Source organism: Erithacus rubecula (assembly GCF_903797595.1).
Source record: "Erithacus rubecula genome assembly, chromosome: 2".
In the NCBI taxonomy this organism is placed as follows: domain Eukaryota; kingdom Metazoa; phylum Chordata; class Aves; order Passeriformes; family Muscicapidae; genus Erithacus; species Erithacus rubecula.
The window spans coordinates 615,954-637,011 of record NC_136685.1 but is presented as its reverse complement, the minus strand read 5'-3'; the positions used below and the strand labels follow the sequence as shown (position 1 = coordinate 637,011).

The following is a 21,058-nucleotide window of genomic DNA, read 5'->3' as shown; positions in this document are numbered from 1 at the left end:
CCCCTGCCTGGGCAGAGAGCCAGCCCAGGCCAGCAGCAGCTTCCAGGATTTCTGCAGGATAAGCTTGGCTGTGGCACAGCCAGCCCTGCCAAACTCAGACACGTTGCTTCCCTTCAGTCCCTGCCAGGATTGTCCAAATGTGCTCCTGGAGCTCCCTGATGGGGCTGAAGGGGCTCAGGAGCAGCTCAAAGCAGCATCAGCTCCTGTTTAATTCAGGAAATTGCTGCTGGAGCTTGCCAAGCAGCTTGACACCCTGGTGGGTGCTGGGGACAGAGAGAGGGCAGGGCTGGCACAATGAGGCTGGAAAATCCCCTGGGATCATCACCCTGTGACTGATCCCCAGCTCAGAGCCACCCCAGTCCCCCCTGAAGATAAAGGTGACCCCAAGACCCAGAGGCTCAGGAATCTGAGCTCAGGTGCCCATGGAGGAGCAGCCTGAGCAGGGCAGCTCCTCTGTCCCACATTCCTTCCTTCCCCCCCTGGAGCACAGCAAAATCCTCAGCAGCCATCCCTTCCCCTCAAAGCCAGAGGAACAACAGCTCAGGGATGGACAGCAGCCTGAACTGTCACAATATGTCACAATAAATGGCATTTGAAACACATCAGCTGCCTGGTTAAGGAAGTGCACTGTGTGTGGAGACTGTAAAGAAAACCAGTTTGGTATTGAACAACCCAAAACTGAACTGAGAAAAAGCTTCCTTGCAGAATTTCAGTTTGACAGCAAGAGCAGCAAGGGGCAGAAGGGAAGGGAAGCCCCTCAAATGCTCCCAGCACAAGGAAATAAGGAAAAGCAACACTTCAGGCACTGAAGAGCTGCTGTGCCTCCCCTGTGGGATGTGAATGAGTGTCCCAAAGCAGGAGGTCACACACACACACCTCAGCTCCTCTCCAGAGTTTATTTAGCAGGGGAAAAACCATCCCAGGTCACAGGTGAATGCAAATGTCCCTGCTTGAAGGATAAAGCCCTCAGTGCTGAGCAGGGACAGCTCTCCTGGCTGCCAAGTCTGGGCTCCAGCAAGAGCTGCAGGAGGGGAGCAGAGACACCCTGAACTGCTGTCCCTGTCCCTGGGAGGTTCTGCACAGCAGGGAAACACTGCTGGGCTGAGCTCAAGCTTTAAAACTGCCATTACTGAGCTCAGGGAGAGTTTAATCCTCAGTGAGCCCTTTACTCACCTGTCCCAATGGCAGCTCCAGCACCTCCAGGGATGGAGAAGGTGTCCATGGCAGGGCTGGAGTGAGATCAGCTTTGTGCTCAAGGGCTCCACACCCTGTGCCAGCCCTGCCCACCCTGCCAGGGAACAATTCCTGCCCAGGATCCCACCCATGGGAGCCATTCCCTGGGTCCTGTCCCTCCCTGCCTTGTCCCCAGTCCCTCTGAGCTCTCCTGCAGCCCCTTCAGGCCCTGCCAGGGGCTCTGAGCTCTCCCTGGACCCTTCTCCTCTCCTCTGAGCCCCCCCAGGTGCTGCTGCTGCTGGATCCATGCAGGGGTCTCACCTGGGCACAGGGGAAAACTGAACTGGGCCCTGTTATCCCAGGGGAAGCTAGCAGGGAGAATATTTATTGTTGCTTCTTGCAAGAGGTTGGAGAGCAAATTCCATCTTCCCCACATGGAAAGGAGGGAAGAAAACACAAAGTGCAGGACTGGACAGAAGGAATAGGATGATTTTTATCTTCTGAAATCCCTTTTGAACTCAGGATGCACTGAACCACAACTCAGGCTCCTGCAGGGACAGCACCATCAGCAGAACACCCCTGAGATGGACATGCAGTCACCAGAGGATCAATAACATGATGTTACAGCCAATACCCATGAGGGGCCTGGGAACAGCTCCAGGAGAACACACAGCCCCAGCCATGCTTCTGAAAATGAACTTTTCATGTACCCCTGCCAAGGCCTGAGCACCCTTTCCATGGAGAAATTCCTGCTGCTGTCCAAGCTGAGCCTGCCCTGGCCCAGCCTGAGCCCATTTCCCTTGTCCTGTCCCTGTTCCCTGGCAGCACAGCCCAGACCAGCCTGTCTGGGGAAAGGTGTCCCTGCCCATGGCAGGATGAGCTTTAAGGTCCCTCCAACACAAACCAATCTGGGATTTTATTCCTCCTCCCAGATTTCATCCCCCCTCAGCTGCACAGCTCTGCTCCCTGCAGAGCAGAGTTCTGGAGCACCCCCAGAAGGTGAGCAAAGGGCACCAATTCCCAAAGCTCCATTGCACTGCAGAGGCTGCTCAGCTGCCACTGTGTCCCACTGGGGACATTTGGGTCACAGCACCCCACTGGTGACAGCAGAGATGTCTGAGGGACACTACAGCATGGGACAGTGTCCCAGCTGCTCTTGGGCCTCTACTCTCACTGCTCCAGACACACCCAGGGCAGCAGAACACCTGACAATCCCAGGAAAAGAAAATGCAAATCTCCAGCACGTGGTTCTGTGTGTTTGGCAGTGCTGGGGAGCAGGGAGTGACCCCCAAGGGCACAGGATGGTCCCTGCTGAGCCTGGGCACTGCCCCACACCCACAGCAAGTCACACTTGGTGCCTCACAGCACCTCAGCCTGGGCTGAATTGAATTTCCCCCTTTTCAAAACTAAAAAAGCACCTGAGGACACATCCAAGCACATCTCCTGGAAGCTGCTCCACTCCTCTCAGACACCCAAGTGCTGTCCCTGCAGTGAGCAGGTGCTGCACAGGCAGGGGGGTGATCCCCAAAGTCCCTCCCAAAACAATCCTGGCACTTTATGTTCAGATTTGAGGCTTTGGGTCTCAAAGATTGCACTCCAAAAGCCTTGTCCTGCAATGCCCATGCAGCCTTGCAGAGCTGTGGGATGAGAGCACACCCTGTGCACAGAGAGCTGCACCAACCCCTCCTGCTCCAATGAAATCAATGGCACACACCAAGGCATGGCTGAGATCTGCAGTAAAATCCACACCTACAGCACACTGATGGTGTCAAACAAGCACAGGAATTGTTCCCTGGCAGGGTGGGCAGGGCTGGCACAGGGTGCCCAGAGCAGCTGTGGCTGCCCCTGGATCCCTGGCAGTGCCCAAGGCCAGGCTGGACACTGGGGACAGTGGGAGGTGTCCCCATGGCAGGGGTGGGATGGGATCAGATTTAAAATCCTTCCCAACCCAAAGTGTTCTGTGACTCCATGAATTCAGAGAATGTCTTTGGGATCCTTCATCAGCACTGAATTTCTCTCCTGGAAGACAGCAGTGCTGAGGAAGTGCCCAAAATTCCACCTGAGAGAGGCACTGGGGGCATTGCCCAGCTGGCACAGCCTCTGCTCCCTCCTCCCTGCTTCTCACACCCTGCCCTGCTCAGGAAACAACATTCCAGGATTTTCCAGCTGCACTCACACCCTGGGACAGGGGCTCCACTGCCAAGCCAAGAGCCAGGCCCTGGGGGGGCTTTTAAATGAGGTGTACTGCTAATTATAATTGTAACAGCAATTAAATGAGCCCCACCTCAGCCAGCACAGCCCCAAAGATGGGAAATGGATTTCACTGAGCTCCACAGCACCTGCACACCCACAGCTGCAGGGACAGCATCTGCAGCAACTCAGAACCCTTCAAGAGGTTAAAATTCCCAGCAGGAGAAAAGGAACTTGGAAATTAGTGTTTAAAAGGGCAGGCCAGTAATTGGATTATTGTGACTGGAAGGAGGATTTTGTAGTCTGCTGGTTTGCTCCAGCCATTAGAGGGGATTACACTCCCACCTCATCCTCCACAAGTTCTCTCCCACATAGGAACCATTTCTAAGCCTCCATTTCTCTGGTAGAGATGCCCAGGATGAGCTTAAAGCAGATTTCAGCTCACTGCAACTTCAAGGAGCTGAAGTGCAGGAGGCAGAGGATGAAGCTGAGCTCACACCTGCAAACCCTGGCTCTGCTGGGAGCTCACAGAACCCCAGGATCCCTGAGGCTGGAAAATCCCTCCAAGGCAACAAATCCCAGCTGTGCCTGATCCCTCCCTGTCCCAGCCCAGAGCCCTGAGTGCCACATGCACCCCCAGGGATGGGCACCCCAAAGCTCCCTGGGCAGCCCCTGCCAAGGCCTGAGCACCCTTTCCATGGAGAAATTCCTGCTGCTGTCCAAGCTGAGCCTGCCCTGGCCCAGCCTGAGCCCATTCCCCTTGTCCTGTCCCTGTTCCCTGGCAGCACAGCCCGACCCCCCCTGGCTGTCCCCTCCTGGCAGGGAGTTGTGCAGAGCCACAAGGTGCCCCTGAGGCTCCTTTTCTCCAGGCTGAGCCCCTTTCCAGCTCCCTCAGCCTCTGCTGGGGCTCAGCCCCTTCCCCAGCTCCGTTCCCTTCCCTGGACACGCTGCAGCCCCTCCAGGGCTCTCCTGTCAGGAGGGGCCCAGAGCTGGGAAGAACTTGAAAAAAATTCATGAGAAATACACCCAAGAGCTGCAGCTGCTGAGGGATCTGTGAGAGTGAGGAGTGAAGCAAAGTGCCCTTCTCCATGACTGTGTGACAGGCTGTGCCAAGCTCTGCTCACTCTGGCTCCCTGGCAGCACTGCCAAGGTAATTCCCAGCCAGTGCCTCAGCCCCCAGAGCTGTGGCCACCACCTGCCCTGCCCCTGTCCTTCAGAAACCTCTGCAAAGGCATTTTACACTTGTGACACACCAGCCCTCACCACAGCTCTGTGTCTGCCTTGGAAATTCATCCCTGGGAAGAGCCTGGGAACAGGGGTAGAGCAGTGATAATCCCCAGGGTTTTAAAAACCACAAAAAAAGTATCCAGGAAGCCTTTACCAGCTCATTCCACAAGCTGGCATTAACACCTGAATCTTCTGCAGCATCACCTTGTTCAACACCTCAGTGAGAAGTGAAAAACCCACTCCAGGTTCTCCAGAAACAGCCTGATGTGCTCCAGACTTTTCCCATGGGAACAGGAGGAGCTGGAGCTGCTGCAGAGCCCAGAGGAGGCAGCAGGGGTCAGAGGATGGAGCAGCTCTGCTGTGAGGAAAGGCTGAGAAAATGGGGATTGTTCACCTGGAGAAGAGAAGCTCCAGGGTGACCAAACTGTGACCTTCCAGTGCCTGAAGGAGCTGACAGGAAAGATGGAGACAAGGCAGGGAGGGACAGGACCCAGGGAATGGCTCCCATGGGTGGGATCCTGGGCAGGAATTGTTCCCTGGCAGGGTGGGCAGGGCTGGCACAGGGTGCCCAGAGCAGCTGTGGCTGCCCCTGGATCCCTGGCAGTGCCCAAGGCCAGGCTGGACACTGGGGACAGTGGGACAGTGGGAGGTGTCCCCATGGCAGGGGTGGCACTGGGGGGGATTTGGGGTCCTTCCCCCCAGACCATCCTGGCATTCCCCTCACAAAAGGGTCACCTCAGCCCTCTGTGTCCCTGGCTGACCCAGCCAAGGAGCATTTCCAGAGCCCAACCTCCCCCAGCTTCATGGCACTGCAGCAGGAAAGCCTTTCCTCAGGTCAGCCACGGGGATTTCCCCTGCAAAACCAACACCAGATCCCTTCACCTCAGCCCAGCCCAGCTCCCAGCTCCCTGCCTGCACACAAAGCAGCACAACAGCCTGGCTGGGGCTTGGGGACAGCACCTGTGGCACCAGCACAGGGCAGGGACACTCAGCTCTGCACTCCCTCCTTGGAGGAACGTGCACCCTGAGCTCTGAGCTGAACACAGGGAGAGGAAAAGCAGCAGCTCCAGGACCTGAGCACTCAGAACATGCCACAGAAGTGCTGTGGTTCCTGCCAGCAGGGGAACAGCAGGGCACCCTCACCCCCAGCACGGGGGGGCTGCACTGGACACTGGACACCACAGTGGTGACCATGGAATCACCCAGTGCCATGGCAGGGACCCCTCCCACTGTCCCCAGTGTCCAGCCTGGCCTTGGGCACTGCCAGGGATCCAGGGGCAGCCACAGCTGCTCTGGGCACCCTGTGCCAGCCCTGCCCACCCTGCCAGGGAACAATTCCTGCCCAGGATCCCACCCATGGGAGCCATTCCCTGGGTCCTGTCCCTCCCTGCCTTGTCCCCAGTCCCTCTGAGCTCTCCTGCAGCCCCTTCAGGCCCTGCCAGGGGCTCTGAGCTCTCCCTGGACCCTTCTCCTCTCCCCTGAGCCCCCCCAGCTCTCCCAGGCTGGCTCCAGAGCAGAGGGGCTCCAGCCCTGCAGCAGCTCTGCTGCCTCCTCTGGGCTCTGCAGCAGCTCCAGCTCCTTGTGCTGTTGGAATCCCCAGGGCTGGGGCAGCTCTGCAGGTGGGGCTCACCTGGGCACAGGGGCACAATCCCCCCTTTCCTGCTGCCCACACTGGGGGGGTGGGATGCAGCAGCACTGTACATCCCAGGCACATCCTAAGGCCAGTCCCAGCCCAGATCTCCAAGCCTGGGTTACCTGGGCACCCCCTGGCACAGCTCTGCATGCAGGATCCCAGCCCAGGCTGGCAGCAGCTCACAGTGCAGCCTGAACTCAAGCTGTGCTGTGAGCTGCCCACCCCCAGCAGCAGCAGCTCCCCCTCCTGCAGGTGGGTTTGGAGCTGCAGGGACCCCAGAGCCTGTCCCAGCACAGGCAGCAGCTCCCAGCTCTCTGCAGCTGCACAGGAAATGAGAAAAGGTTGTTTATCAACAGCAACTTCCTGCCCTCATGGGGACCCTTCTGTCACCTCACAGGGCTGTGCCAGCCCCACAGCTCCCCAGAGCAGCACAGCTGCCATCCCCTCACCCCCACAGCTCCCCCAGGCCCTGCCAGCACGGCCTCACTCCCACATCCCAGCTCTGAGCTGCTCCAATGGGTTCAGTTAATTCAAGGATAAATCACCTCCCCAGAACTGGAGGAGACCCAACCCCAAACTCCTGGCCAGGGGGACTGAAGCAGAACAAGAACAGATCAGCACCACAAATTAATTACAAAAACCAGTGGGTTTGGTGGTTTAGCTGCCTCAGCCACCTGTGAGCACCAGTGCAGAGGAAGCAGAGGAGGAGAAGAGTTACCCCAGGAAATCCAGCTGGGATGGCCTGAGGCTGCTCTGCTGGGAGCTGGGGAGGTTCCCAGGACAAGCTTGCCTGGAGTCACTCCTGTGAGGAGCAGCTGAGGGACTGGGGAAGGGGCTGAGCCCCAGCAGAGGCTGAGGGAGCTGGAAAGGGGCTCAGCCTGGAGAAAAGGAGCCTCAGGGGCACCTTGTGGCTCTGCACAACTCCCTGCCAGGAGGGGACAGCCAGGGGGGGTCGGGCTGTGCTGCCAGGGAACAGGGACAGGACAAGGGAAATGGGCTCAGGCTGGGCCAGGGCAGGCTCAGCTTGGACAGCAGCAGGAATTTCTCCATGGAAAGGGTGCTCAGGCCTTGGCAGGGGCTGCCCAGGGAGCTTTGGGGTGCCCATCCCTGGGGGTGCATGTGGCACTCAGGGCTCTGGGATGGGGACAAGCTGGGACTGGATGGGCTGGGAGGGATTTCCCAAGCTGGATGACTCTGATCCTGTGACCAGCACAGCCCCAGGCCCATCCCCTGCAGCCCTTGGGGTCACCCCAGAACCAGCTCAGGGCTCCCTGAGGGACCCTCCACACAGAGGAAACACCTGCAGACAAAAGGGGAGATTCCTGAGCTTGGGGACAGTTTCATGTCACCTCCCAAAAGCAGAACAAGGCACCTGAGAGCTCTGCCATTCCTCAGCACCGTTTTACAACTTTCCCTACAAACCCCAAGCAGCAGCAGAGAGCCCAGCCCAGCACACAACCTGGGACAACAGCCCAGCCACGATTTCAACCCCAAAACACAGAGAAACCCCGGGGAGGCTGGAGCTGGAGTTTGCCCAGAGTCCTGCAGCATTCCTGCTGAGCACACAGATTCCCAGAGCTGCCTTTTGGCAGGGGTTTGCTCCCTCTCCTGCTTTGTTCCCTGGCTCTGGGCAAGGTGCAGCCTGCACTGGGGAGAGGTCTCAGCTCTGCCGAGCAGGGTTTAGCCCTTAAGTGGATTCTGGAAGGGATCAGTGGATGGGCAGCAGCGCACAGAGGCTGGGACAGAGCTGATCCACCTTCCACCGAGATCCTGCCGCTGCTCTTCCAAAAGGAACTGTTAAAATCACACACCAAACCACGCTGAGAGCAATACCAAAGCGTCTGCCTGCAAGCTGGCAAGTTATTCCTTAAAAATCCCCAACTGCACTGCATCTCCTGAGCACTGCTGCTACCCTGATGCCTTTCAAGCTGCAAACACCAATGAATTTATTTATTAAAATATCCCATGCAAGTCTCAGCCGCAGGTTTCTATTTACATTTGCTTCCCAGCCAGACTTTCCAAGTCTTGTTTGAACAGATCCCGCTTGCAGGAGGGCCGGGAGAGCCGCAGCTCCTCCCTGTCTGGGTGAGGGGATTTATCCCGAGCTGAGCGTTCAGCAGGTCACACTTGTGGCACGGCGATGAGAGAGGCAACTCCGCTTCTGAACTTCCCTTTTCTGCACGCCGGGACAGCGAACACAAACCCCGGCACGGCGGGAGGGAACCCGGCTGATTAAAAACTCCTCTGTAGGAATTGGAACTGGCCCGAGCCGGGGCACCAGGGCAGCCCCAGCCTGAGGGAGAACAGCCCCGAAAGCACAGCGAACCCCCCGTCTGTCCCCCGCGGGCGGACTGACTTCCACCCGCAGATCCCACGCCCTTCCCAGGGCGATTCCTCCGGGAAAAAAAGCAGCGGCGAGAGCGGCGCGAACAAACCCGGCCCGACCCGCCCGCGGCCTCAGCCCGCCCCGCGCCCCCCCCCGCGCACCGTCCGGGCGGCCTCTGCCCAGGTCCTGCCCTTCTTCCTGCGGCTTTTCTCCCTCATGTCGGACGCGGCGGGACTCGGCGGCTCTTCCCGGGGTGTCCGGCGGCCCCTAAAGGCGGGCAGCGCCCAGCGCGGCGGCCCCTGCGCCCGCCGCCGCCGCCATGTTGGCTCGGGCTGCGCACGGGCCGCGGTCATGTGACCCCGCCGCGCGGGGGGCGGGGCCTGGGGAGCCACGCCCACGGCGCCTTCCCGCCTCTGGGAGCGGCCGGCAAAGATGGCGGCGGGGCCTGAGGGAGCAAAGATGGCGGCGGGGCCTGAGGGAGCAAAGATGGCGGCGGGGCCTGAGGAGAGCAAATATGGCGGAGGGGCCTGAGGAGAGCAAAGATGGCGGCGGGGCCTGAGGAGAGCAAAGATGGCGGAGGGGCCTGAGGAGAGCAAAGATGGCGGCGGGGCCTGAGGAGAGCAAAGATGGCGGCGGGGCCTGAGGAGAGCAAAGATGGCGGCGGGGCCTGAGGGAGGCAAAGATGGCGGCGGGGCCTGAGGAGAGCAAAGATGGCGGCGGGGCCTGAGGAGAGCAAAGATGGCGGCGGGGCCTGAGGGAGCAAAGATGGCGGCGGGGCCGCTCCACCATGACAGCGGTGTTGCTTTCTCTTCGTGATAACTGACGAATGATTCCTGTTCATGGTGTAAGGAAAATTAAACCACAAAAAGGAGACATAAACTTTATTTTTTTGCTTTATTCCAATAAAGGGACAGGCCATGGGCCATTCCCCTGGGATCTCTCAGATTTTTGGAGGACACAGCCTGTTTTTATCCCAATTTCCCGCTGCTTTTCCCTCTCTCTTTCCCCATGGGCTGAGGTACTCGAGAGGCACAGACTCCCAAACACCTGATATCTGACATTCCCTTCTAATGTACAACCCTTCCTTTTAATTTTTAATTCTTGTACAATTCATAGTTTCCCCCTCTGTTGCTTCTTTCATCTTCTGTTACCCAATTTCATTTACCAGCCAACCTACAGTTTGTTTGTAAAGGCAAATCTCTTTTTCCATTCATCAATCAGTGCAATCCCTCCCATTGTTTCTTTTATCTCTAGGTGCCAACTTTGTCTACCAACAGATCTACAACTTGTTTGTAAAGACAAATGTGACATTCCTCTCAAATTATAATTTGTCAGCCTTTTCTAATTAATACCTTAATCCGTATATAAATTATTTATCTTTTTGTGATAAATAGAGTTTAGGCTTTCACAAAATATTAAAACAGAAGCTATATATGTGTTATATAGAAGTATATATATATTATAGCATTGACTTTTGCAGAAATAATTATAGTTGTAAAATAATAAGTAATGCCTTCATAACTAACTGACAACAATAAAACAGCTAAAATTGATTAAAAATGCTTATAAAAATGGCTAGAATGTCTATATAATAAAATAATATTAAAAAAAACTAAAATGCAAGAAAAAATATACCACTGACCCTTCAACTGTTCAAACCACAAACCAGGGGCCATGTGGAAAAATAAAATACAAAATCTCATCTGCCCTGTAGCATGTACTCTAAGAAAACAAGATCAGAAGATGGATGAGGATAATTACTGGAACATATAAAGTTTAAAAAAATATATATAATTGTCATTAATATGTATTTGACCAATGCAATAATATATTAAAAAGAATTGTTATTGTTGAGTGTTTGCTTCTGACAGCTTGCCAAGCACCAGGGACACTTTTCACTGCTCCAAGCACAGACTCAGGATCTCCTCCTGCTCCCCAACAGCTGTGTTGTTGATGTTTGCCATAGAATAAATCAGATATTTGGTGTCTGATCCATTCTGTGCTTGCAGGTTTCTCTGCTGGAGTGGTGGCAGCCCCGGGGCTCAGGAAGAGTAGAATGTGGAGCCAGGAAAAGGCAGGAGAAGGGACACCTGCTACCAAAGGAGGTGCTGGGACAGGTCAGTGCTGCAATAACTGGTGTCATAAATGAGGAACAAAATCTCGATATTCACCAAAACTTCAGTGGGTTTATTTTATCCAGACAGAGCAAGCAGTGCTGGGGACACCTGGGGGCACTGCCCACTCCATCCCCCTGAGCTTTGCCTTGCAGCTCCCTTTATAGCACGGTTCCCTTGCAGCCATCAACAATTGTTATTTTTGTTGTCATAATTCTGCCAGGTGAGCAGTGGTGGTCGGTGTGTAAGGAAAATTAATCCACAAACACCAGAGGTTTATGTCCAAAAAGGAGACAGAGGAGTCCTTTTTGCTTTATTCCAATAAAGGGACAGGCCATGGGCCATTCCCCTGGGATCTCTCAGATTTTTGGAGGACACAGCCTCCTTTTTATCCCAATTTCCCGGCTGCTTTTCCCTCTCTCTTTCTCCATGGGCTGAGGTACTCGAGAGGCACAGACTCCCAAACACCTGATATCTGACATTCCCCTCTAATGTACAACCCTTCCTTTTAATTTTTAATTCTTGTACAATTCATAGTTTCCCCCTCTGTTGCTCCTTTCATCTTCTGTTACCCAATTTCATTTACCAGCCAACCTACAGTTTGTTGGTAAAGGCAAATCTCTTTTCCATTCATCAATCAGTGCAATCCCTCCCATTGTTTCTTTTATCTCTAGGTGCCAACTTTGTCTACCAACAGATCCACAACTTGTTTGTAAAGACAAATGTGACATTCCTCTGGGGTGGGGTCTCTGGCAATGTGTCACCCACAGAGAACCATCCTTGGTGGATAAATGGCAGGGGTCAGGCAGGCTGCTCTCAGGGATGGGCTGCCATGGATGCCACAGATCTGGAATCCGATTGTGCAGGGTCTGCTGGGCTGTGTGAGAGCCTTGCTCTGCACGCTGTCAGTGGATACAGCTTGTTTAGAAACAGAATATTCCTAGCAGGGGGATTTAACCCAGAATGATTTAATCATATATTTTCCTTTCTTTAGTGTCAGGCTTCATTTCAGACCTAAGTATTCAGGTTTATACAAACCCCAATATTTTATGATTAACACGAATCTTTTATCAATTATCACAGGGATTCCTCTTCCCTTCTGTGGGGTTTTCTCTATTCCCAGCGTCCAGTCACAAAAGTCATGGGATTGCCTGTGACCTAATTAAGAACCGGGCACTGATGATCCCCGTGGGGAAGGGCAGCAGATGAGCACAGTGTGACACAGGCAGAGCACACAGAAATCCCAATTCCTTCCTCCAACCCGCCTTTCCAGCGGCTGCTGTGCATCCCCTGGCACTCTGCCCCCAGCGCTGGCAGTGTTAGAAATAATGAAGAGATCAGGCCAGTTCCTAGCCTGGAGCAGAGCTCCTCCTTTCTTTTCATATTGATGGAGTTTTCCTTCTCTGCGCTGGGCTGGACACAACCATTTGTGGGATTTCGGTGGATGCAGATTTTGGCTTAGGGAGCCAGCAGTGGGGTGCAGTTTGCCCTGAGGACCCGGGTTCTCCCGATTATCGATACTTGCCGGCTGTTCATCGCCTGGGTGTTTCCTGCACGGGCAATCTCCACCGGAGCCACTTTATTTACTTGCTAATTTACCTTCTCCAGCTTTTCTTGGCAGCTGCAGTGTTGCAATGAAGAATCCCTGTTCCTCCCTCGGCAGCTTTATGTTCTAAAGTTTCCTTATTATTTTCTTTACTTATACAAACATGATTTATTTCACGTTAATTACAAACCATCGTGAATTATTTTATAACATATACCACAGGAGCAATCAAACTGCCCAGTGATGGGGAAGGAAAAGGAGCAGAGGGGATGGGAGGGGGCTCAGAATGCAGGGAGCAGCTGGGGATTCCTGCAGCTGGAGGCCAGCCCGTGCTGCTGGGAGGGTCATTCCCTGCAGCTGGGTTCCAGGAGCTGCAGCTGCAGGTTTCCTGCCCACCCTTCAAGGCCAGGCTCCCCGGGTTTCCCAGGGCAGCAGGGAGTCCATGGATGGCTTTTCCCACAGGCAATTGTGCCCAATCCCTTGGGGCTGGGGTGGGCTGGGACCACCAGAGCTGCCGGGCAACTGAGCTCAGCTCAGATCAGCTCAGCTCAGTTCATCACTCTCAGCTCAGCCCAGCTCAGCTCAGCCCAGCTCAGTTCATCACTCTCAGCTCAGCTCAGCTCAGTTCATAACTCTCAGCTCAGCCCAGCTCAGCTCAGCCCAGCCTAGGTCAGCCCAGCCCAGCTCAGCTCAGCTCAGTTCATCACTCTCAGCTCAGCTCAGCTCAGCTCAGTTCATCACTCCCAGCCCAGCTCAGCCCAGCTCAGCTCAGCTCAGCTCAGCTCAGTTCATCACTCTCAGCCCAGCTCAGTTCATCACTCTCAGCTCAGCTCAGCTCAGCTCAGCTCAGTTCATCACTCCCAGCCCAGCTCAGCTCAGCCCAGCTCAGCTCAGTTCATCACTCTCAGCTCAGCCCAGCCCAGCTCAGTTCATCACTCTCAGCTCAGCCCAGCCCAGCTCAGTTCATCACTCTCAGCTCAAGCCCAGCTCAGCTCAGCCCAGCTCAGCTCAGCTCAGTTCATCACTCTCAGCCCAGCTCAGTTCATCACTCTCAGCTCAGCTCAGTTCATCACTCTCAGCCCAGCTCAGTTCATCACTCTCAGCTCAGCTCAGTTCATCACTCCCAGCCCAGCTCAGCTCAGTTCATCACTCTCAGCCCAGCTCAGTTCATCACTCTCAGCTCAAGCCCAGCTCAGCTCAGCTCAGCTCAGCTCAGTTCATCACTCTCAGCCCAGCTCAGTTCATCACTCTCAGCTCAGCTCAGTTCATCACTCTCAGCTCAGCTCAGTTCATCACTCTCAGCTCAGCCCAGCTCAGCCCAGCCCAGCTCAGCTCAGTTCATCACTTTCAGCCCAGCTCAGCTCAGCCCAGCTCAGCCCAGCCCAGCTCAGCCCAGCCCAGCTCAGTTTACCACTCCCAGCCCCTGGATCCCTGGCAGTGCCCAAGGCCAGGCTGGACACTGGGGCTGGGACAGTGGGAGGTGTCCCCATGGCAGGGGTGGCACTGGGTGATTTTTAAGGTCCCTTCCAGCCCAAACCATGCCATGGTTCTTTGCCATTCCATGTCTCCATGATTCCCTGAGGATACCCACCCTGGAGCCTCCATGTAATTTAATTTATTCCCTCACCACTTGAAAGCAGAGCTGTGTCTGGAGCACTGGAGCAGCCCCTGGCAGTTGTGGGGCTCTTCCTGGGAAGGACACTGCTCCCTTCTCCCCACCCTTGGGAGTTCCCACACAGAATTCCCTGGCAGCAGGTGAGCCTGGTTTCCCAGGGGAGCTCTCAGGCTGTGCCTCTGCTCTGCCTCACCTTCCCCTGAGCCACTGCTGAGCTGCAGGAATGATCACATCTCTGGGACTGACTCTGCTGCTGTCATTTGGGAAAGTATTCCCAATAAAATTCAACCTGTTTTCATCCCAGGTTCAGTCTGCTCTCAGCCTGGCAGAGCTCTGACTGTTCTCTTCACAGAAGCACAGAATCCTGGAATAGTTTGGATTGGGAGGGACCTGAGAGCCCACCCAGAGCCACCCCTGCCATGGCAGGGACACCTCCAGTGCCCAGTGCTCCCAGCCCATCCACGTGGCCATGCCAGGGATCCAGTGACAGGATTCCCTGTTCAATTACAGTCTGAGCTACACCTGGAGGAAAAGCCTCTGAGAAAAACGTGGGGACAGAAGAGCCACTGGAGAGGAAAGGAGTGGAATTGTTGGCTGTTTGTGCTGCTACAGCAGTACAGGGGGAAGCCCACAGGGTGTCATGAGAGCGTCAGGGAACAACAAAACTCCCCAAAATAATCCCCAAAGCCTGTCTGCACCAAAGGCTTCCCACACAGCTTCTCTCTTGGGAAGTGCACATGGAGCACTCCTGGTGGCTGTGGCTCCCTTGTGCTTTCAAATCCACTCAGGAGTGAAAACATCTGGCCCTTTAGGAATTCTCTACAAGCAATAAATCCCAGAGCTCTTTGCAGAGATGATAATAAGCTTTAGCACTGCTTTAGCAACAGGAATCATGGAACATCCTGAGCTGGAAGGGACCCACAGGGATCATCCAGTCCAACACACAGACCCCCAGCAATCCCCCCTGGGCATCCGTGGCAGGGTTATCCAAACCCTCCTGGGGCTGTGCCCATTCCCTGGGAGCCTGGGCAGTGCCAGCACCCTCTGGGTGAGGGGAGAGCCCTTCCCTGAGGTCCAAAATAAACCAAGCTTCATCCAGGCTGGCCTTGGACACTTCCAGCACAGCTTTTCTGGGCAGCCTAAGGTATAAACTTCACATTCATGACAGAAAAATTACTGTGAATTGTACTAAGAATGGAACAAAAATTGTTGTAGTGAATTTATCCTGAATTTTCTAGATTTCAATTAAAAACTACTATTTTTTCTGAACTGTCTGCAGATAGGACAAAACCCTTCAAATCCTATTCCTCTAACCTGGTTCAAAATTCTCATAAAAGCTGTGATGTTCTGTAGGACTGCAAGGGAGGTTTTTCCAGGGAAACAAAGAGCTCTTGGATATGACAGGAGATCCCTCTCCCTGCTGCATCCAGGGAATGTCTCCAGCACTGAAAGCACAGCAGATGCTGAGGAGAAGCTGATGTGGGCCTGAGGAAGGAGCAAACAGCACAAAGCAACCCCTGGGTATTCCCTGCCTTGCAAATTTTATGAGCTTGGGCCATCAATATTCATGGCTGTAGGATCTGGGGCCATCCAGGCACACTCCAGGCACTCCTGCCAGGAGCTGAGGAACAGCAGGGACCCAGGAACCACTGCTGGGTGTGAGATTGATCCTCAGCAGGGACCCAGGAACCACTGCTGGGTGTGAGATTGATCCTCTGCAGGGACCCAGGAACCACTGCTGGGTGTGACTGATCCTCAGCAGGGACTCAGGAACCACTGCTGGGTGTGAGATTGATCCTCAGCAGGGACTCAGGAACCACTGCTGGGTGTGAGATTGATCCTCTGCAGGGACCCAGGAACCACTGCTGGGTGTGACTGATCCTCAGCAGGGACCCAGGAACCACTGCTGGGTGTGAGATTGATCCTCAGCAGGGACCCAGGAACCACTGCTGGGTGTGAGATTGATCCTCTGCAGGGACCCAGGAACCACTGCTGGGTGTGACTGATCCTCAGCAGGGACCCAGGAACCACTGCTGGGTGTGACTGATCCTCAGCAGGGACCCAGGAACCACTGCTGGGTGTGAGATTGATCCTCAGCAGGGACCCAGGAACCACTGCTGGGTGTGACTGATCCTCTGCAGGGACCCAGGAACCACTGCTGGGTGTGAGATTGATCCTCAGCAGGGACCCAGGAACCACTGCTGGGTGTGACTGATCCTCAGCAGGGACCCAGGAACCACTGCTGGGTGTGACTGATCCTCAGCAGGGACTCAGGAACCACTGCTGGGTGTGAGATTGATCCTCTGCAGGGACCCAGGAACCACTGCTGGGTGTGAGATTGATCCTCTGCAGGGACCCAGGAACCACTGCTGGGTGTGAGATTGATCCTCTGCAGGGACCCAGGAACCACTGCTGGGTGTGAGATTGATCCTCAGCAGGGACTCAGGAACCACTGCTGGGTGTGACTGATCCTCAGCAGGGACCCAGGAACCACTGCTGGGTGTGACTGATCCTCAGCAGGGACCCAGGAACCACTGCTGGGTGTGACTGATCCTCAGCAGGGACTCAGGAACCATTCCTGGCCATGATCCCAGCCCTGCAGCTGAGCTCTGGTGGGCCAGGGGATCCCAGTGGCCCCAGGGGATCCCAGTGGCCCCAGGGGATCCCAGTGGCCCCAGTGCCCATCAGACACTGCAGAATTTGCAAGGGAAGAGGATTGCTGGGGCCTGGATGATTTTTCCTGCCCTAAACTCACTCTACCCTCACAGGACACACCCTGGACTTTGCCAAATCTGGCATTGCAGAATGCCTTTGGCACCTACAGCTGGTGTGGAAATATCCATTTTTGGCTCCCTCTCCTCAGGGAGGGTGTCAGAGTTGCACCAAAATCCCTCATTCTAGCCCAGATTGTTCCCTCACACCTGCAGGGTCTGCTATTCCAGCAGAGCATGGAGGGATTTCCTTTGGAGCTGCCCATGTTGGTTGTTACCTTCACGAGTTCCCCTGCCAGGATTTTCAGATGAATCCATTCAGTCTTTTCAGGAGTGAAGTTAAATTGAGCAGACATCCCCTCAAGTTCCCCTTTCCCCATTTCAAAGTTATTCCTCATGTTTATCCAGTTCCTGTTGGACACTTGGATCTCTGAGATCTCAACCCCCTCACTGGCAGCTCTGGGGCCACTTTACCCAATTCCCTCTGCAGGAGTCAAACCTGGCCCAGCTGATCTGGTGACACCCAGAGTCCCTGAGAGACCTTTACTCTTTGCTTTTCTTGCTGCAGCCTCAGTCCCTTTTTGTGGCATTTATTGTGACTCACCTGATCACAAGTGACCTTTTCTATGACAACCAGAACAGAACAAATCTCAGCGTGCCTGGAACCACGGACAAGCCCTGGGAGAGCAGAGCCCAACCATTCCCCCAGCAGTGCCAAGGCCACCATGTCCCCAAGTGTCACCATGTCCCCAAGTGCCACATCCACACGGCTTTAACTCCCTCAGAGCTGGGAATGAAACTGCCAGGGGGCAGGGCTGGGTGGGATTTGGGCAGGAATTGTTCCCTGGCAGGGTGGGCAGGGCTGGCACAGGGTGCCCAGAGCAGCTGTGGCTGCCCCTGCATCCCTGGCAGTGCCCAAGGCCAGGCTGGACACTGGGAGCAGCTGGGACAGGGGGGGTGTCCCCATGGCAGGGGTGGCACTGGGTGGGATTTGGGGTCCCTTCCAACCCAACCCCACCCAACCCAACCCATTCTATGCCCTTCCAATGTTTCCTTACAGCTGTTTTAATGCCTAAGCCATGGGAATTTCCCCATTTGAAATGGCAAGGGGAAAATGCAGCACCCCATGGGAAATGACCTGGCCCTTCTCCCCTTTTCCAGTTCCCCTTTTCCAATTTCCCTTTTCCATTTCCCCTTTTCCAGTTCCCCTTTTCCAATTTCCCTTTCCCAGTTACCCTTTTCCAATTTCCCTTTTTCAGTTCCCCTTTTCCAGTTCCCCTTTTCCAATTTCCCTTTCCCAGTTCCCCTTTTCCAGCTCTCCTTTTCCAACTTCCCTTTTCAGCCCCCCTTTACCAGTTCCTCTTTCCAGTTCCCTCTTCCCATTCCTCTTTTCCAGTTCCCCTGTCCCTTCTCCGTGCCGTGTCCCCTCCCCGTGTCCCTGTCCCCCCCCCCCGTGTCCCTGTCCCCTCCCTGTGCCGTGTCCCCTCCCCGTGTCCCTGTCCCCCCCCCGTGCCGTGTCCCTGTCCCCCCCCCGTGCCGTGTCCGTGTCCCCTCCCCGTGCCCCTGTCCCCTCCCGTGTCCGTGTCCCCCCCCGTGTCCCTGTCCCCTCCCCGTGTCCCTGTCCCCCCCCCGTGCCGTGTCCCTGTCCCCCCCCCCGTGCCGTGTCCGTGTCCCCTCCCCGTGCCCCTGTCCCCTCCCCGTGTCCCTGTCCCCCCCCCGTGTCCGTGTCCCCTCCCCGTGTCCCTGTCCCCTCCCCGTGTCCGTGTCCCCCCCCCGTGTCCGTGTCCCCTCCCCGTGTCCGTGTCTCCCCCCATGCCGTGTCCCCTCCCCGTGTCCCTGTCCCCCCCCCGTGTCCGTGTCCCCGTGTCCCCTCCCCGTGTCCCTGTCCCCCCCCCCGTGTCCGTGTCCCCCCCCCGTGTCCGTGTCCCCGTGTCCCCCCCCCCCGTGTCCGTGTCCCCCCCCGTGTCCGTGTCCCCCCCCCCTCTCCTGGACCCCATCCCGGGGCAGAATCCCGGTTGTTTCCCGAGTCTCCGCCGCAGGGCCAAGGGCCGGGCTCAGGACGCTGCCGGGGGTCGCTGCTCACTCTTTATTGTGTCGCTGCCCCCCCGGGGGCGGGAGCGCGGTGAGCAGTGTCCGTGCCGCGCTATGTATAATATATATATATTTATAATATGGCCTGCAGAGTCCTATGGATAGAGCGACAAGGATGGGCCACCACAGTAAACTTTGGATTTCGAAATAAATCACCAGAGCAACAGGCACGAGAATTTGGTCCTAATCGAGGCCCTCACCTTGTCCATGACCCCGGAACAGACCCGCACCCCCCTCCCCGCGGAAAAACGGCCAAACCTGAACCCCAAAAGAACAGCAACAACAACGAAAGGGACCCAGCCCAGCCCCTGTCCCGGGAACAGCCCCGGGACACACGGACACCAGCGACACCCCAGTGCTCCCAGTCTGGGCTGGGACAGCCCCCAGTGCTCCCAGTCTGGGCTCGGGGCTCTGCACCCCGGCTGCTGGGAGTGCCCCATCCCATCCCCTGTGCTCTGCTGGAAGCGATTCCAGAGCTTCCCACCGTGACCAGAGCCCTGCTGGGGCTGTGCCAGGGGCTGTCCCTTGGCTGGGCACAGGGACATGGCATGGACACTGTGGGAAAGGGCCTGGGCACAGCCACCCTTCCCAGGGCACAGCCACCCTCACCCAGGGCACAGCCACCCTTCCCTGGGCACAGCCACCCTCCCCGGGCACAGCCACCCTCCCCAGGGCACAGCCACCCTCCCTGGGCACAGCCACCCTCACCCAGGGCACAGCCACCCTTCCCCAGGGCACAGCCACCCTCCCTAGGCACAGCCACCCTTCCCCTGGGGCACAGCCACCCTTACCCTGGGCACAGCCACCCTCCCTGGGCACAGCCACCCTTACCCTGGGCACAGCCACCCTCCCTGGGCACAGCCACCCTTCCCTGGGCACAGCCACCCTTCCCCTGGGGCACAGCCACCCTTCCCCTGGGCACAGCCACCCTCCCCGGGCACAGCCACCCTCCCCAGGGCACAGCCACCCTTCCCCTGGGCACAGCCACCCTCCCCGGGCACAGCCACCCTCCCTGGGCACAGCCACCCTTCCCTGGGCACAGCCACCCTCCCCAGGGCACAGCCACCCTCCCCGGGCACAGCCACCCTCCCCAGGGCACAGCCACCCTCCCTGGGCACAGCCACCCTCCCTGGGATGCTCCATGGCCCCGCGTGACCCGGGCTTGGGGACACCCCGAGCTCCTGAGCTGTTTCCCACAGCCCGGGTGGGGATGGAGGCAGGAGAAGGTCACTGCTGCATCCCTTTGGGGCTTCCACTGAAAGGGATCTGGGGCTGCTGGAAACCAAGGGAGGGAGGAAATTCCATTCCTGCAGCCCCCCCAAGCTTCTCCTCACTCTGTGCTTCCTGATCCCGACTCCCAGATGCTTTCCTGGAAATGATTCAATGAAGAACCAGCTCTCCAACCACCCTTTCACAGAATCAGGGAATCCCAGGCTGGTTTGGGCTGGAAGGGACTTTAAAGCTCATCCAGTGCAGGGACACCTCCAGCCTGGCCAGGGCTGGGATGGTTCTGCAGGGCCAGCTCACTCTGGGGATGACCCCAGACCACCCTGGCTATGGGGGGCACCTGTGGGCACCCCTGACCCCACACCATGGCAGGGACCCCCATCACCCCTCAAACTCCTTCCCCTGCTGCCTCTGGCCAGGCTGAGCACAGAGGGGGGAGCTCAGTCCCAGAACAACCCCAGGGTGAGCCGAGCCAGGGCAGGGCTGGGGAGACGGGGACAGACATTGGGAGGGACAGAGGGTGTCAGGAGGCACAGCTGGGACAGGGAGGGGGCAGAGGGCACTGATGGGAAGGGAGATGGCCTGAGGCAGTGCAGGATGTGCTGGGCACAGCTGGCAAGGGCAGGGGTGGCTCCACAGCCATGTGTGGAGGGGACAGGGCTGCTGTGGCACCTGCCTGGCTCTGCTCCCCTCTGGATGCTCCATTCCACGCCTGTGCCTCGTCCCTGCCCTCCCTCACCTGTGCTGAGTGCAGGAGGCAGCAGGGGCTGCTCCAACAGCACAGCCCTGGAGCCCCTTCCCTGGGGAGACTCCAAACCCCTCTGGCACAGCCCCGAGTAACTGCTCCAGGGTCCCTCCCAACCTCAAGCCATTCCCTGAAGGAATTCTCTTTGTGCCAGAGCACTTTCCCTGCTGCTGTCCTCTCTGACCTGCCCTCCTGACCCATCTCCTCCCAGGACAGCCAGGGTCACTCCCCCATCCAGGATCTCATCACACTCAGGGATGTCCCTCCATCCCAGGGACACCTCAGCTGCTGCCCTGGAACTGCCAGGACGTGTCTCCACCAGCTGCCTCCATCCAAAATCCGTGTCCTACAGAACACTGAGCACTGTCCCTGTGCCACAGCAGCTGGGGCAGGACCCAACCCCACAGCCCTCGTGCCTTCCCCCCTTCCCCAGCAGCATTGCACACCCACAACCCAGCAG

The 21,058-nt window shown here is 56.8% G+C and overlaps 2 protein-coding genes and 1 long non-coding RNA gene across 4 annotated transcripts in view; 1 reads left to right on the top strand and 2 right to left on the bottom strand.

Moving 5' to 3' along the window:
* OST4 (oligosaccharyltransferase complex subunit 4, non-catalytic) overlaps positions 1-2,713 on the top strand; it is a 220,721-nt gene extending 218,008 nt beyond the window's left edge. The window contains exon 4 of the mRNA XM_079298346.1: positions 2,704-2,713. The gene's annotated coding sequence lies outside the window, so the exon portion shown is untranslated. The remainder of the gene's footprint in view (positions 1-2,703) is intronic.
* ASXL2 (ASXL transcriptional regulator 2) overlaps positions 1-9,301 on the bottom strand; it is a 54,531-nt gene extending 45,230 nt beyond the window's left edge. The window contains exon 1 of the mRNA XM_079298269.1: positions 8,711-9,301. Coding sequence (XP_079154395.1) covers positions 8,711-8,902 — 192 coding nt within the window. The 5' untranslated portion in view covers positions 8,903-9,301. The remainder of the gene's footprint in view (positions 1-8,710) is intronic.
* Positions 9,302-19,039: 9,738 nt separating this feature from the next.
* On the bottom strand, positions 19,040-19,880 carry LOC306798419. Of its 2 annotated transcripts, none has more exons than XR_013773338.1 (3): positions 19,615-19,880; positions 19,433-19,512; positions 19,040-19,329 (listed from the first exon to the last, which is right to left on the bottom strand). It is a non-coding gene; the product is annotated as an uncharacterized lncRNA (long non-coding RNA). The 2 variants fall into 2 exon arrangements; XR_013773339.1 differs by having other exon boundaries at positions 19,473-19,512.
* Between the last annotated feature and the right edge of the window lie 1,178 nt (positions 19,881-21,058).